Source organism: Somniosus microcephalus, chromosome 11 (genome assembly GCF_052327205.1).
Source record: "Somniosus microcephalus isolate GS21.2 chromosome 11, FLI_Smic_1.0, whole genome shotgun sequence".
NCBI classification, from domain to species: Eukaryota; Metazoa; Chordata; class Chondrichthyes; order Squaliformes; family Somniosidae; genus Somniosus; species Somniosus microcephalus.
The window spans coordinates 60,122,629-60,140,128 of NC_140997.1; the positions used below are offsets into that span (position 1 = coordinate 60,122,629).

Sequence of the window (17,500 nt, forward strand, 5' to 3'; positions counted from 1 at the left end):
AAACACAATATAAAACTGAAATAAATTGTTAATTAATTCCCTAACACATAATTGAAATATTTATCTTAGTTCCCTAACACACAGAAAGTGTGGGGGGAAAAATTGTGGAAAATCAAGATGGCGGCCACTCACCTCGGTTCAGAAGGATAAGGCCCGCCCACACACATTGGTCGACGGTCAGGTCACCGAAGCGTAGGATTGGTCAATCGTCGAGTCACTCGACACTCAACTGTAGGAAGACCTCGACGTCACACGGTCGCTAATGAGATGCTAATGAGCGGAACGCTGAACGTTTTTGGGATACCGCGGGCGGGATTTTTGTCCGGCCGAAACGTAAATAGGCCGATGACCGGTCCGGAATCGCAAGCTTTCTTTTGAGGCGACGCGCGCGTCGGTACGCTCTGTACCTTCCAAACTCATCGAGACCAGGCAGACAGACAGACAGAAGAGCCGCTTTATATATATATATATATATATATATATATATATAATGTGTATGTATATATTCAATATGGGTTTACCCAGAATAAAAAACCTTGTGATTGCATGCTGTATTTTAGATTTAGTAAGTAAGTTTTATGTAGTAAAATACTCTCTTTGACTCTGCTTAGCATTTGTATGAGCAACGGCTACATTTTAATTACTGTCCCTAAATGGAGCGACTGCTGAGAACCTAACCATATAAATCTTACAGCCCCAGTAGAAAATGGCGATACAGAAGGGGGATCTGAAGAATCGTGGGAACAGAAAGCAGAGCCGAGTGAAGCAGAACCAGGAGGTGGTCCTGCTGGCGATGGAGGGCCACCTCTGGCAGCTTCAGTAGAAATGGAAGAGGAGGAAGAGGTGCCTATGCCAAAGGTTGCTGTGGTAGAACCAGGTGCTCCAAGGAAGGAACATGTAAATGTTGTATTCATTGGTCATGTAGGTAGGTTAATAGATAAAATGACATGGTTATGTGCCTCATTTAAAACTCAGATTTAATGAACTGCCAATCCCGTTTAAAATGTCTTTTACTTTCAATAATTGCTACATCTAGAAATTCATTATTAGAACAGCAATAGAACTATGTTACAGGAAATTGTCTCCAAGTTTAGCCAATTTACAAAAAATAAAGCTTGTTCACATTGCTTTCGTGCAATAACTCTTTTTTTTTCCTCTTAGATGCTGGAAAATCCACTATTGGTGGACAGATAATGTAAGTTAATGCTTCTGTTCTGAAAGATGTAGAGCTGCAGTGTGACAACTCTGTTGTAATCGAAATTCTCAATTTGTTGATTTGTTCCCAAACCGAATACAACACTAAGCCGTTCTTTGTAGTAATTTCTGTGTGTGAGCGAGAGCGCTTTACTCGGGTCATGGCCCTGTCGCTTCTGAGTCAGTAATATGTAGGATGAGCCCCAAACCAGGATTTGAGTTTATAATTTGTGTTGAGGCTCTACTTCTTTAGATAAGACATTAAGTGAGATTCTATCTACTTGTTCACGTGGATTTTGAAGTTCCCGTAGCAGCATCCAAAAAAGAGCATGTGATTCTTCTCATGTCTTATACAGCATTCCCCTTTCAACTGATACTGCTTAGAAGAAAAATTGATCAGCTGATCATTTTATTGCTGTTTAACATCCCATAGAATGGCTGTCTGTTTAGCCCGGCTAACGGTAGCTCTATTCCAGAAGTAGTTTGTTAATTTTACTTTGAGATGTCTTAATGTGGTGAGGTGCAAATATGTTTTGCACCCTTGAAGTTTGGTTTAATTTCATATTTATTGCAATGAGTTCTACTGTATCATGGATACTTTAGTCTTGTTTTGATCTTGTGGTGAACTATAAGCTTACGGTTCTGAGCCTGGGTAGTCTTAATTCAGACTAGAAATGCAATATCATTTTGGTCAAATTAATCTCAAGCCGGCAGATGAAGCATTTCTGAAAGATTTTTTTCAACTCCATAAAATTCATGAGATCTGTGCCTTTGGCTATCAAAGGAAAAGTTAATGCCTCAATTAATTCAGCAACATAAATCAGTATTGTAGTGTTAATCATTGACAGCTCAATGGTTTAAAGAAAACTTTTCTTTTGAGTGGTACCCAGATTGGAATAGAACTGATGGCCATTGCTTGATCATTGGACATAACTGTAAAAGGATTCCACTGTTTGTACAAGAATGGTATTGTGTGGAGGGAAAAAAAACTTCTGTTTTATACAAAGGACTTTGAAAGTGTGACATCGTATATTTTGTCAAATTTTCTGAAATAGTTCGATGCATTTATTTAGCCCAGGCTTTAATATAATTAAAACAAAAAAGGAAATTGAAACAATGTTTAATAAAGTATTAATCAATACATAAGTAGAAATCTGTTGACCTTTTACTGGCAATTTCTTGAAGGTACCTCACTGGCATGGTTGACAAACGAACACTGGAGAAGTATGAGAGGGAGGCAAAGGAAAAAAATAGAGAAACATGGTAAGATTATTGTACTTTATTACTTGTATGTTAGGTACTGATGTTTTGACGAACATCTGGATTCCTAAATTAAAATTTTATTTTAGGATCCGTTTCCATATATTCAATCATGTTTTTTATGTTTAAATTTATTTGGGCTCCCTGATTGTTCAGTAAGTGTATCCATTGAGGATCATAAACACAAGGAGGTCCCTAGTTTAATCACCAGTCTATGTTAAGTTACCCCATTTCTACCTGCTGCTAGAGCCAGTGCAATTGGCTTAAGCGCCTCAACCTAGGAAAAGGGAAATTGGTTAGGGTTCTGCACCCATAATACCTGTTGGAAGTGTGCAGGTGATTACTTGATGAAGTATGCTTGATGTCCACCTTCCTGCTGACAAATTGGTGCCATCACTCTTTACTGAGACTCGCATATGACTATGGTCACTTGCCTGAGGTTGCAGGAGGTACCTGGCACCTGTGAAATCATACCCCAGCAAGGAGTCGATGCTCTCTGGGGGAAACGGTGAGGAAAGAAAGTTGGTGTAAAAAAATTGGTAAGGGGGGAAAATAGTAATTGTGATTTTGGATTAGACTACGAGTTGTTGGTCTGCAGGAATGTAGTGTAAGAGCCAACAACTGAGATGCATAAAAGTGGTTTGAATCATTTCCCCACCCCTGCTTGATTGCTGGCTTTGATTAGCTGTTTAATTGCTCCTGGTTTTATTCATCCAACAAGTTAACATGAAATGGCATAGTTGCTTTTTGTTTACACAATATATTACAAAAATCTCATTTTTAGGTACCTTTCCTGGGCCTTGGACACAAATCAGGAGGAGCGAGATAAGGGCAAAACAGTAGAAGTGGGCCGTGCATATTTTGAGACACAGAAAAAGCACTTCACCATTTTAGATGCTCCAGGTCACAAAAGCTTTGTACCAAATATGATCGGTGGGGCTTCCCAAGCTGATCTTGCTGTCTTGGTAAGAAATCAAGTCTTCAACTGCTTTCTTGGGGATTAGGGTGATGGATTCAGGAACTAATTAGATTGTGGAGTGGACCAGAAAAGATGGAATGTGGTTTTCCATTTAAATCCAATTACTCGTGTTTTCTGTTGTGCATAGTATTGCAATGTGCCTTTTGGAATAGGGAAAATAATGCAAGAATTTAACTGAGCAATATTGTAGCAAATATTTTTGAATTCAAATACATGATGCATAAAAAATTTATTTTTCAATCGCAGTTTATGTAATCCAATTGCAGTTAGAGTTCATGAGAAGGAAGAGTTAACTTTTATTCTTTTTAAAGCAATTAACTGTAGGTACAGGTTATATTGTGTTGAATCTCGGTGCAAGATCTGTGTTGGAATTACGCTCTTGCCTAGTAATTGCATGCGCCCTTTCTGAAGGATTGTGAAGTTTCCAGTTTTCTCTGGGGGGGTAAAACAGGCCAGTGGGGATTTCTCTCTGCTGTTCAAATGGCACCTCTCTCTGGCTGAACAAAATTGCCATTTATGGTACCTGTGCAATAGTTTTATTTTTGTAACGCCATTCTTGCATCCATAAAAATGCGCAATCTCCCCCTTTCTCACATGTTGCTTATTTAGGTTATCTCTGCCAGAAAAGGTGAATTTGAAACGGGCTTTGAGAAAGGAGGTCAAACACGAGAGCATGCTATGTTAGCAAAAACAGCGGGAGTAAAGCATTTGATAGTGCTCGTCAACAAAATGGATGACCCAACAGTGAACTGGAGCCAAGATAGGTATGATCTGTACATTATATCGTGTATGCTTTGCGTGGTGCATATTTCAAATTCATAATATTTAAAAACATAACACCTTTGACATCATAGTCTTGTTGTGGAACAAAATCACATGGTTACATGCTGAATAATTCAAACAATTTGTGACTGTTTCCGATGTAATCGTCAAGCATGGGGAAAGTACTGCATTTAGAGATCTCTTTTTCTCAACCTCTTTCAGTATTGTTCCCTGCAAAGATGCATGTATTCTGTGTTGGTCCTGCCAACATGCATGATGCTACATTTATCTAAGTTAAATACAATATGCCACTGTGTGGCCCACTCCCCCAGCACATCTAAATCTTTTGCATTTGATTGCAGTTCTTTACTGTAATAACCCTTGCACAGATTTTGATGTCATTTGCAAACTTACTGACCATACTCCCAACGCCACTGTCTAGGTCATTAATAAAGGCAGTCAACGGTAGCAGGCCTAGGACTGGTCCCTGGGGGACACCACTAGTAACATGCCTCCAGGCTGAACCACATTCGTTAACTACAAGTTTTTGGCTGAGAGTTTGAGCTAATTCCTAATCCAGGTGATCAGATTCCAACTTATGATCACAATTGAGGCCGCATCAGTATTGAAAAATTTAGGTTGTCTGCAGTTTTTTTTAAATTTAAGGTGGAAACATCATCGTGGTATAATATTTTTGTGTATTTTTGAGTTCCAGATAGCTATTAAAAATAGGGATACATGAGAACTGGGTATTGCTGTGGGATAGACACTGACGTTTTACCTCTGCAAACTAGGTTCAAATTCAGTCCTGACTGATGGGATGAAAGTCTTCTCTGGCTGTGATGCTCCTTGCTGAAAGGAGTTTGGGCAATCTCTTCATTTCCAACTGCCTTGGATCCCACAGCACAAAGCGGACCCTAAATTCGTCATTTCTCAGACTACATGATGGCGAATGTGCAAAAATGGATAAAGTTTCACACAGCGAAAGGGAGCTCTCATTTTAGCTTTGGACTGAGGCATATTTTTGGGCCAGCATAGTGGGAACCTTGATCTTCATCTAACTGTGCTGTTCGTGACCTTGGAGTGATTGTTGGCACTGGGTGCCTGAAATGAGTAGCATCATTTTCCCCAACAGTCTTTACCTTGACTGAAAATTTCTAGTGAAGTGGCACCATGTTACCATGCCAGTACAACGTGCTGCAGAGTGGAAGTTTGTGGTTTCTCCTGTAATTGCATGCACACAGATTTCCTGCCATTTTTGTACTGAATAATGTCCTTGATTCTCCGTGGGGAAGAAACTTGGAGCAAATTGCCCAGAGCTGGTTTTGAGCATCTTCCAGCAGAAAAGTGAGCAAAGAATTGGGAGTGACTTTTTTGTTGTTGCTGGAAAATAATGCATGACTGACCTAAGTGAAGGAAGGCAAATGTTTACATATTCTCTCTCTCAATTTTTGAATTTAACTCTAGCTGCAGTTCAGTGTCCTTTATTGTTAATTAAACAATGAAGGTTTGAAACTAGTTGGAACTGCCAATATTGTGCGAGCGTGGTTCACATCTGGTCTTGCTGTCCCATCTGACATTGAATTTTCCAAGTTTTTCATTTTTGAGTAGGATCACAGATGGTATATAAAGACAATGCTTACAGCAATGGGTTGCCAAAGTATTGAACTAATTAGTTTGTTTTATATGCTATATTATATCTTTGCATTTAGGAAGAGAATGTTGGATATAATAGTTTTTCTCTAACAAAACTGGGGTGTAATTGTGTTTGACATTCCTATGTAAAGTTAGGGAGACTTGATTGGAAAGCTAAGTACTGCCAAGGAAGCCCTAAATAGCCAAGACATTTTTTCTTGGGCTAACCTAATTAATCTTGCTGATTTAGGTCACTACTTTTATTTTTGTCCCAGCAGAAGAGTACACAAGTTGAATGGCACTTCTTAGTATACTTAGTATTAATGTCCTTTGGATTTATTAAAGCAGCATGTGTAATCTCTGAAGCCCAATGTGGTCCTCTGGGTTGGTTGGAGAAAAGAATCCTGGGCAAGGCCATGGATTGGCAGTTTTCATACACAATGGATGGAACCGTAGAATTTCATCTCCAAAATACCAGTACAAATCCCAGAATCTCCCGCAATAAAAATGGAATTTAACAAGTCAATCGTTGTAATTGTGGGATGGAGAAGCTTTTGGTGGTGAAGCTTCAGTTTTAAAATGAGCCATTCTGATAGCTGATGGTTAGTGCTACAATTTAGTCATCACATTTTAATTAGTACAATATACATAAATTAGAATTGCTGATATTGTGGTTAAATGTTTGTCATGCGATTTTTGTACAAGCTCACCTTAAATTAAAAGCAGCAAATAATTATTGTTCCCCTGCCAAGGTAGCCATTTTGAATGTGTTTCTAACCATCTGTAGCCTAGACTGTATGTGATGGTATTGGAGATGAAAATAGACACTATCCTGCCTGAAAACAAAATACAGTTGAACTTTAGAGCAAAGTAAAATGTTTTGTTACTTTTATAGTGGCATTGTCTTGCTGTAGATCACAAGTGTGTTTTTTTTCTCAGATATGAGGAATGCAAAGAAAAACTGGTGCCATTTTTGAAGAAAGTTGGTTTCAATCCGAAGAAGGATATTCACTTTATGCCTTGCTCGGGACTGACTGGTGCAAACCTAAAAGAACGGGCTGAAAACTGCTCTTGGTACACGTAAGTATAAACTGCCTCTTGCTTTATATATCACAGGAAAAAAGTGTAGAAGTTAAAAGTGGGCAAATACTAAGTCGAGTTGATAAATGTTTATTATAACCTGAAGCAGTAACTGTCCATGCTACTGAAGTGTGAGTATGGGGGAAGACAGGAGTGAAATTTGACTAGTAAAGGATCCTTGTATGTTTGCTCCATTGGAGAATTTATCTGCCTATCGGTGCACAAACGTTACATCCTTGGTAACATGATCCAAGTGCTTGACTCTAGGGCGGTCTATGAAAAGGCACTCCAGGTAAGATTAGCCAGTTTGATATGCTGGAAAAATGTTTTTCAGCAGATGGGCAAGCTAAACTGACTATTATAACCCCTATCAGGAAGGATTCAGCTATCTCGTTAGGGGAAATAAGCTAAGCAAAAGGATAAAATGCAGTGTTATGTGGAATGTGATGTTTCAGTTATTGTGGTTGAGCCTTCCAGTGAGAGGTCTCAAATGCTTACAGATGTTCAGGACCCCTTTTATGGTACTTGTCTGTTTGTGATAACTCTGAATATCCTGTCTTCCCCCTCCCCAGGCCCCATCTAAGTAATTAGGAAAAAACATCAGACTAGAAAAGATTTTTTCTGCTTCTTCCTCCACTTCCAAAAAAATAATTAAGCTTCAATGACCATAGCTACTACAAGCTAGAATTTAAGCAGTTTACCTTGGATCCTAAAACAAGTGACATTGTCTTGCAGTGACATAACTGGGGATGTGTTTAGAAAAAGAAGCTAAGTGGTTCAATAATTTGTAGTTGCAGGAAAAGGAGTCCAAGCTACTCGTCTATAACATTTCATGGCGTCCTGTTCTCTCTCCTCTCTCACACACCTTGGACTGAGATCTGGGTTGATTAGGATAGTGTGTGAGATATCACAAAGGATAATGTAGTTGAAAACAGTGTGTGCTGACATCATTATCCATGGGGTTTGGGGACTACTCAGTTTTTTGAGTACATCAGCCTATAAGTTTATGATGTACAACGTTTGGTTAAATACATAAAATGTAATTGTACATTTAAGAGAATGTTTTGCATATACATTCAATATACACACTTTACAGCGTCAGAGGGGAGACTCTGAACAAGCAAATAAAATGATAAACTTATTTTCACGACTTTAGATTGAGGCAGAAAAATATTGTGAATTTGCTTTGATGTTTTGTTGTACATCGAAAAATCACATCACTGTCATAATCAGTGGCACCTGGTAGTTTGTAAGTTTTTTAGAAGTTGCTATGAAGTACAATTTAAAAGTGTAATTACAAAGACTGGCATACCACAGTCATTTCAGTTTGCCCATTCACTTCATGAATGATCTACAGCTGATTAATTTAAAATCTGGGAGTGGAATTAAGATCTATAAAAACACATGCGCCCGAATTTTGCAGTAGACGTCTCAAAGCACTTTACAGCCTTTTGAAGTGTAGTCACTGTTGTAATGTGGGAAACGCAGCAGCCAATTTGCGCACAGCAAGGTCCCACAAACAGCAATGTGATAATGACCAGATAATTTTTTTTATGTTGGTTGAGGGATAAATATTGGCCAGGACACCAGGGATAACTCTCCTGCTCTTCGAAGTAGTGCCATGGGACCTTTCCGTCCACCCGAGAGAGCAGACGGGGCCTTGGTTTAATGTCTCACCGAAAGACAGCATCTCCGACAGACAGCATCTCCGACAGTGCAGCACTTCCTCAGCACTGCACTAGAGTGTCAGCCTAGCTTTGTGCTTGTCCGTGTTCGCTGTCATTACTCCTCTGAAACTACCGTAACGTCAGGATTTAGCGCATGCGCGTCTAAACACAAGTCCTGAAGTTGCAGTCAGCCATTCCCTGCTCAGCCGCAAGCTGCGCTGTGGAACTCCCTATAGCCGGCAATCGGTGAAATCAGTGGAACTGACAAACGTGAACTTTTCTGCACCTCATTAAATGTTAAGCCATGTTGGAATAGATTTAACTGAGTTTTAATGGCATATTGACTGCTGAACAACCGTTCTGGCCCTGAAAAACTAATTTTATATATGTGGAATATCAAATTTCTCCATTATGATAGAAAATTACATTTAAAAAATGATATTTTTAAAGTTGGTTTGCTATTTCAACTTCTACCTTAACCCCATATGTATATCCCAATCTTTATTTTGTGCTCTGTTTATAAAAAAATTTTTAAAAAATGTAATAGTGAATTGAATCAGTGCTTTTTATTTCTTGGTTTGCTGTCTGCGGATTCTTCATTATGATTGGCTGCTTAGACAGCTTGACATCACTGCTGCATTGTGCTGGGGAGACCATATTGACAGCGCTATAATCAATTTAACGTCTTCAGCTTTTGGCACAGAGATCGCAAGATCTTTGTGGGACTGCTTTCTTTGTGGTCAACGGTGATCACTGTAGCTTCACGACTGACTGCAAATTCCGGGCCATGCTTACGATTTGACTGCTGTTGTTCACATGTTGTTTGGTTTTTTTTTCCAGTGGATTACCATTTATTCCCTATCTGGACCATTTGCCACACTTCAATAGGACAACTACTGGACCTGTGCGAGTACCAATTGTAGATAAATATAAGGTAAGCTAGTAGCCCTGTCATGGGTTTCTTTATTAAATCCCAAATACTTGACGGTCCTTCCAGCCTGTGTGTTTTATCATTATTCAAATTATTACACAGTTGCTCTGCATTATTTCATCAACAGCAAGGGCGCTTTGGTGTCACAGTTTGTATTATAAGCCGCAACTGGTAAATCAGTACCGGTGGTATTTCTCTTGGCCTAGAGAAAACGAGACACTCCACTGTAGTAACACTAAGCTGACTGTCTGGAAAAAATAAAGCTGAGAGTAAATAGACATTCATGTCTTTGGCTGAGAGGCCAAAAGCTGATTGTTGTTGGGCACGGTATTTGTGACTGAAGCCTCATCTGGCCTAAATCCCAAACTATGTAGAATTTTCTCTCCTCTCCTGAAGATGCATTGTATGCTGAACAAGTTCCACAGAAGTAGCAGCCCTTCTGATACCTTGCTGAACTGACCATTCTTTGTGTTGGGCATCTGTGCAAGTTCCATGATTTTATATACCTGTGGAAAATATGGGCAAGAAACTACACACATTCCCTCTCCCTAGGACCCACAAAGCGATGTTCAGTTTATCTGTCCTGGAAGGATCCAGCTCAATTTTGTGGCATAATGTCTTTAATGACCTGCCTGGTCTTCAGAGATGTAGTTCTGAGACTCTCATTCAAGCCAGTATTTCTTGTAGCACATTCATTAAGATGAGCTGTTGTATTCTTCATGGTGGTGATTTACTCTAGAGGCAAGATTATTCTATGCAAACTTAGCCAGACCAGCTCCTTCAGATGTAAAGTCGAAGAAATTGGATTCTGTTGCCTGAGAGATTTAGTTTTATTAAGGATGAGGTTAGCCAGTATTTGAGCCTATTTAGGGGATTCCCAGTGCTTCCACTTAAGTAGACTGAGGAATTTTGAAGTTGCACCATTTCTAGGTGTGCCAGTCACTGAGATTTAATATAGAATTGGGGCTGCAACACCCCTGTAACTTTTTTGGTAATGGGGTGTGGTGGTCTTGTCAATGCACATATAACCGAGCAAACTCTGTCTGACCCAAGCTTTTGCTTTGGTTAGTAAATGAAAAGGCTAATTTAGAGGAAGAAATTGGAGTTAACTGAGGCTTCTTGATTCACAGATGTGTAGCTTTGATGGGCAAGACATTAAAAATTGAGGCAGACTAAGAAAACGTTTTTGTTTTAAAAAGCCCAGTTTTCTGTTCTGAACATAGACCAACTGCTTCAGTTGTACATAAAGAAAAAAATGCATTTTCTAAAAGTAACTTGGATCGCAAAACAGCTCTTTGAATATGGATTGCTGAATGAAAGCCAAGTTAACTTACGGTTGACAAATTTAATTGATGAGAAAGGCAACTGGTATGTGGTAATTCATGTGCTTTAATTGGTTCAGAATGGCTGACTGAGGAAACTCATTTGTGTAATTAAATATTTTTTTGTGTAGGATATGGGTACTGTGGTTCTAGGCAAACTAGAATCCGGATTAATTGGAAAAGGACACCAACTTGTCATGATGCCAAACAAAGTAAGTAAACTTAAAGATATTACACAGCTATGTTCCCTCTTAAGTGTACTGATCTGTAAGTTCCCGCACACTTCAGTTCACTGTGCGGCCTGTGAACTTAACAGCTGGAGCGGCCCAATACACAAAGAGCCGTAAGAAGTCATAGTGTTGAAAGAATGGCCCGGGCACCTTGCACAGCCAATTCGGTAAGGGCCCTGGAACCCAGTGAGCGTTGTCTCGGACAGCCGTTGACTAATGACTGCACCCCAATAACCCCTCTATCCACCCTGCTGATTTCTCTGGTGAGAGTGCGCGTGCACCACAGCGCCGCACTGCAGTCTTGAAAGAGTCTGACTCGGTGGAAGAATCCGTAAAGCAGCGGGCAGGATGGGGAAGGCGCTGGAGCAGTGATTTAATGTTGTCCAGGCCCTCGCCGCACATCCCCCCCCCCCCCCCCCCCCCCCCCCAGGCTCAGCGGATCTGATTCGGGGACTGTGACGTGACGCGCACTCGGTGTTGCTGAGGCTTGCGCTGCGTTGCCCTGCTGTTTCCTGGAGCTGCTCTGCGCAGACCGGCAGTCTCCAGCTGCACTTTGGAACACACTGCAGGAGCCGATCAGAGAAAGTTGAGGAGCTCACTGTGTGGGGCAGGCAGGAAAGTAAAGTTATATTTTATTACCCTTTTGGAATATATCTTTTTAGGTTCATTTAATTAAAAAAAAAAAAAAAAATTATCTCAACCTCTAGACAGTGAGTGTTTTGGTGAACCTCTTCAGGCAAAACTTTGTTTCAATTCATGAGGTGTAATACAGACTAAGGTGAGCTGTGGATGTGTAACCCAAGAAGACGGTCCTGAACTGGAAATGTTGATGTGAATGATGAGTGTCTGATTAAAGCTGAACAACACGGAGGGGGAGGGAAGCACTTTTTAATCTTAAATTAGGCCTCAGTTCCACAAGTGCTTTTGCTCCCACGGAAAGCGGTTTTGGATGCACTTCAATGGAAAAAATGGTGGTATAACCGAACGGATAATTGAGGGTATGTGAGGCATGAGTCTCGTACAGGTTAATGTTTGCACTGAGTGCATGTTAACTCCAGCTTTAGTTTCTCACCATCTCCCAACAAATGTTGGAAACAAAGAATGACTATGACTTTGACATTATTGCTAATGGTGTTTAGAAACCCCCCAAAAAATCTGATTTCATGATTTTTAAAGTGTTGTCTGATTGCCTCATGATTTGAGACGGTGGGGTGGCAGTATGGCATTACTGTATAATGCTTTTAACATATAGCTGGTTCCTGTTACTGTTCTAAAAGTTGTTGTAAAATTTGCCCACAGACAAAAAGGAGTGCTCAAAGGAGTTTGTGGCCCGCTCAGTACAAAAAAATTAGAGGGAACCTTGTTACACGTATCTGTGAAATATGGCATTGAAAATTCAATTTGACGTTGCATGCCTTGTTGAATATAGTTGCAAGTGTCTGTTGGACCTAACTTCCACATATTGCAGTATATGTTGGAGGAAGATATTTCTTTTGAGAGCCAACATGATTCTTCAAACCAGGGAATCACACTTTCATTCCTCAAGATATAGGTGATGCTGGCAAGGCTGAATATACTGCCCACCGCTAGTTTCCCTGAGAAGATGGTGGTCTGCTTTCTTTAATTGTTGCAGTCCCTGTGCAGCGCTCTTTCATGATTGGCTGTAACCATGTCTTTAAGACTGTTTAAAATATTAAATCAAGCAGGAAATTTTGCTGGTCTGTTTAATGTTGCACCCAGAGTATATTTATATTCTGAATCATGGAATATGGCACGCAAACCTTTTTTTAGCGTTCAGTTTCTTCTATCATACTTAACCAAATTGACAACTGAATTTTTTTTAGTTATGAACATTATCATTTACTTATTTGATAATTAGCTGGTAACTTTGGTTTCTTTTCCAAATTAATGTTTATGGGGAAAATATGCCTATTTTTAGTTGACTAGCCAGTTCCATGACCTGCAAGCTTCAATGTTACTTTTGGGTTAAGTCATACAGCTCTTGTGGGGGGAGGGGGGGGGGCGCGTTTGGAAGAAACATGAACATTAAATATGAAAAGATAATGTTGATATTCTGTTTTACAGCACAATGTTGAAGTTCTGGGTCTCCTGTCTGATGATGTAGAGACTGAGACTGCAGACCCAGGTGAAAATCTAAAGATACGACTGAAAGGAATTGAAGAGGAGGAGATCCTGCCAGGATTCATCCTGTGTGATCATGGCAACCTGTGTCACTCGGGACGTACTTTTGATGCTCAGGTAAAATTGTGCTTTTTTGGTTACAAGGCAGCAGCGAAAAATATTTGCAGCATTACACACATTCAGTAGATAATGGACTTGACCTAACAAAAACTTGTAGGAATAAACTGGGCCATTCAGTCTATCCTGATTGCTGTTAAAATCCTGTTTTAGGATCTGGTGCAGTTTCTTTAAAATGTTTTCAACTACATACACTTTGTATTTTTGCTTGATTGGAAATTTATCCAATTTCATTTAATGTTTCAGTGAAGTCAGTATTTACTGCATTTGTGGTGTTTATTCTTTCGTCCGTTACTCTACAAAATATGAAGAAGTTACTGTGCTAAGGGTATGATTTCCTCAGTTTGCGTATGCTTTCTGGCAGTCCTAGTTTTGCACACAATGGCCTGTAATTTCCGATAGGAGGCTTCCTGCGTGCAGATGCCTCCTATCGGGGGGGGGGGGTGGGGGGAATCAACAGCCTTACCTGAGGGCTCCCGAGGTCTGCACACTTCCGCTCCTGGGCCTCTCCACAGTTGAAATGCGCAGGGCCCACGTATCCTGGGGCACAGGCGGTTCGCAAGCGTCCCTGTGATCACATGGGCCAGGCGAGCCAATGAAAGAAGGGGAACCCCCCTTCATACTTTTGACAGACCTGTCAAAAGTATGAATGGGGATCACTGAAAAAAGACACAGTAAATCAATTTTTTAAATCACATTTTTAAATGAGTTAAATTTACATTAAATTCAATATTTTAAACAAATTTAATTTTTTGAAAATAATTTAATTTTTACGGGGCTAAAAATAGCTTTTTTTTAACTATAAATTATAAATGAGTGGAGGAAAAATATTTTTTTACTTTTTTAAACTCTTATGCTGGTAAAAGCAGGCCTTACCAGGCATAAGATTTTTAAGTGATTTCAGCAGGCAGCGGTTCTGCAGAAAGCGGAACTCTCCACCCGCAGAGGTCCTTCTCCAGGGCAGGTGTTCGATCTGTCCAGAGGATTCTTGACCGATCGGAAATGCTGGTTTTCAGCGCATGCGCTTCGCAGCCGCGCCTCTAGCCAAGCTGTTCCAGTACAGCTGCAACACTGGCATCTATCCGACAATGAGGAAAACTGCCCAGGTATGTCCTGTTCACAAAAAGCAGGACAAATCCAACCCGGCCAATCGGTCTACTCTCAATCATCAGCAAAGTGATGGAAGGTGTCGTCGACAGTGCTATCAAGCGGCACTTACCAATAACCTGCTCACTGATGCCCAGTTTGGGTTCTGCCAGGACCACTTGGCTCCGGACCTCATTACAGCCTTGCTCCAAACATGGATAAAAGAGCTGAATTCCAGAGGTGAGGTGAGCGTGACTGCCCTTGCCATCAAGGCAGCATTTGTCTGAGTGTGGCATCAAGGAGCCCTCGTAAAACTGAAGTCAGTGGGGATCGGGGGGGGGGGGGGGGGGGGGGAAACTCTCCACTGGCTGGAGTCATAACTAGCACAAAGGAAGATGGTTGTGGTGGTTGGTGATCAGTCATCACAGCTCCAGGACATCGTGGCAGAAGTTCCTCAGGGCATTGTCCTAAGCCCAACTATCTTCAGCTGCTTCATCAATGACCTTCCCTCCATCATAAGGTCAAAAATGGGGATGTTCGCTGATGACTGCAGTGTTCAGTGCCATTCGCAACTCCTCACATAATGAAGCAGTCCATGCCCTCATGCAACAAGACTTGGACAACATTCAGGCTTGGGCTGGTGTGTGGCGTGAATGTTACCTGCCACTTAAGTGCCAGGCAATGACTATGTCCAACAAGTGAGAGTCTAACCACAGCCCCTTGACATTCATCAACATTACCATTGCCGAATCCCCCACCAACAACATCCTGGGGGGGGGGGCCAAATCCCCCACCAACAACATCCTGGGGGGGGGTGGCGGGGGTCACCATTGACCAGAAACTTAACTGGACCAGCCACATAAATACTGTAGCAACAAGAGCAGGTCAGAGGCTAGGTATTCTGTGGCGAGTGTCTTACCTCCTGACTCCCCAAAGCTTTTTCACCATCTACAAGGTGCAAGTAAGGAGTGTGATGGAATACTCTCTCCTTGCCTGGATGAGTGCAGCTCCAACAACACTCTAAGCTCGACACCATCCAGGACAAAGCAGCCTGCTTGATTGGCGCCCCATCCACCACCTTAAACATTCACTCCCTCCACCACCAGCGTACTGTGACTGCAGTTGAGGCGCGGTGAAGATCATGTCCATTGTACCCCTTAGTGAGCCAAATCCGCATTGCGACTCTGGGAGGAGCTCTTCAGCCATTGGGAGAAGGCGATTGAGGAGGATTCTTGCGATGACTTTCCCTGTGGCAGACAGCAGGGAGACTCCTCTGTAACTACCGCAATCGGACTTGTCACCTTTCTTGAAGATGGTCACGCATTATGACATCTCTGAGATCCCCTGGCATGCTCTTCTCCTTCCAAATAAGAGAAATGAGTTAACAACAGAAAATGCTGGAAAAACTCAGCAGGTCAGGCAACATCGGTGGAGAGAAATTTGAGTTGACGTTTCGGGTCGAACCCTTCTTCAAAAAGAGAAATGAGTTCATGTATTCGCGTCAACATTGCTTCTCTGCCATGTTTTAGCGCCTTGGCAGGGATTACATCTGCTCCTGAGGCCTTGTTCTTCAGTTGTCGGATGACCTTTTCAACCTCATGCCGGGCTGAGGTTGTGGCGGGTAGCATGCTGCGGGATGGAGTTGAGGACACTCGCATCGAAGACAGAGTCTCGGTTAAGGAGATCTTCAAAGTGCTCCTTCCAGCGGGCACTGACTGCCTCTCTGTCCTTGATGACGCTCTTCTCGATCTTCCTGGCTGCAATGCTTCATCTCACGCTCAGTAAGCTCCCCGCTGAACTGGAGCTAATCTACAGAACAAATGGGAAACTGTTCAACCTCTGTTGCCTCCAGTCCAGATCCAAGGTCGTCCCATCCTCTGTCACTGAATTACAGTATGTAGACGATGCTTGCGTCTGCTCACTCGGAGGTCGAACTCCAAACCATCGTCGACACCTTCACCGAAGCGTACGAGAGCATAGGCCTTACACTAAACATCCGTAAGACAAAGGTCCTCCACCAACCTGCCCCCGCCACACAGTACTGCTCCCTGATTATTAAAATCCATGACGAGGCCTTGGACAGCGTGGACCACTTTCCATTCCTCGGGAGCCTACTGTCAACAAGGGCAAACGTCGATGACCAAGTCCAACACCGCCTTCAGTGTGCCAGTGCAGCCTTCGGTCGCCTGAGGAAGATAGTGTTTGAAGACCAGGGCCTCAAACCCAGCACCAAGCTCATGGTCTACAGAGCAATACCGATACCCGCCCTCCTGTATGCTTCAGAGACATGGGCAATGTACAGCAGGCACCTCAAAGCACTGGAGAGGTACCACCAATGCTGCTTCCACAAGATCCTGCAAATCCATTGGCAGGATGGGCGCACCAACGTTGGGTGTTCTCGCTCAGGCCAACATCCCCAGCATCGAAGCTTTGACCACGCTCGATCAGCTCCGATGGACGGGCCGCATCGTCCGCATGCCTGATAAGAGACTCCCAAAACAAGCGCTCTACTCGGAGCTCTGACAAGTCAAGAGAGCCCCAGGTGGGCAGAGGAAACCCTTCAATGACACCCTCAAAGCCTCCTTGGAAAAAGTGCAACATCCCCACCGACACCTGGGAATCCCTGGCCCAAGACTGCACAAAGTGGAGGAGAAGCATCCCAGAAGGCACCGAACACCTCGAGTCTCTTCGCTGGGAGCAAGCGGAAGCCAAGCGGAAGGAGCGCACGTCAACCCAAGCACCCCACCCACCGTTTGCCCCACATCGGACTTATCAGTCATCTGAGCACTCATTTTTAGTGTGGAAGCAAGTCATCCAAGTTCCGAGGGACTGCCTAAGAAGAGAAAAAGACCGTGGCTGCAGTGTGTACCATCTAAAAGTTGCACTGCAGCAACTCGCCAAGGCTCCTTTGGCAGCACCTCCCAAACCCGCGTCCTCTACCACCTAGATGGACAAGGGCAGCAAGCGCATGGGAACACCACCACCCCCAAGTTCCCCTCCAAGTTGCACACCATCCTGACTTGGAAGTATGTCGCTGGGTCAAAATCCTGGAACTCCCTCCACTGCACTGAGAGTACCTTCACTGCACAGACTGC

The 17,500-nt window shown here is 42.3% G+C and overlaps 1 protein-coding gene across 1 annotated transcript in view; it reads left to right on the forward strand.

Annotated features, from left to right (window-relative positions):
- LOC147110611 (eukaryotic peptide chain release factor GTP-binding subunit ERF3A) overlaps positions 1-17,500 on the forward strand; it is a 65,996-nt gene that overhangs the window by 27,340 nt on the left and 21,156 nt on the right. The window contains exons 4-12 of the mRNA XM_086000770.1: positions 695-925; positions 1,162-1,195; positions 2,380-2,457; positions 3,239-3,419; positions 4,043-4,197; positions 6,770-6,910; positions 9,418-9,511; positions 10,962-11,042; positions 13,146-13,319. Coding sequence (XP_085856896.1) covers positions 695-925; positions 1,162-1,195; positions 2,380-2,457; positions 3,239-3,419; positions 4,043-4,197; positions 6,770-6,910; positions 9,418-9,511; positions 10,962-11,042; positions 13,146-13,319 — 1,169 coding nt within the window. The remainder of the gene's footprint in view (positions 1-694; positions 926-1,161; positions 1,196-2,379; positions 2,458-3,238; positions 3,420-4,042; positions 4,198-6,769; positions 6,911-9,417; positions 9,512-10,961; positions 11,043-13,145; positions 13,320-17,500) is intronic.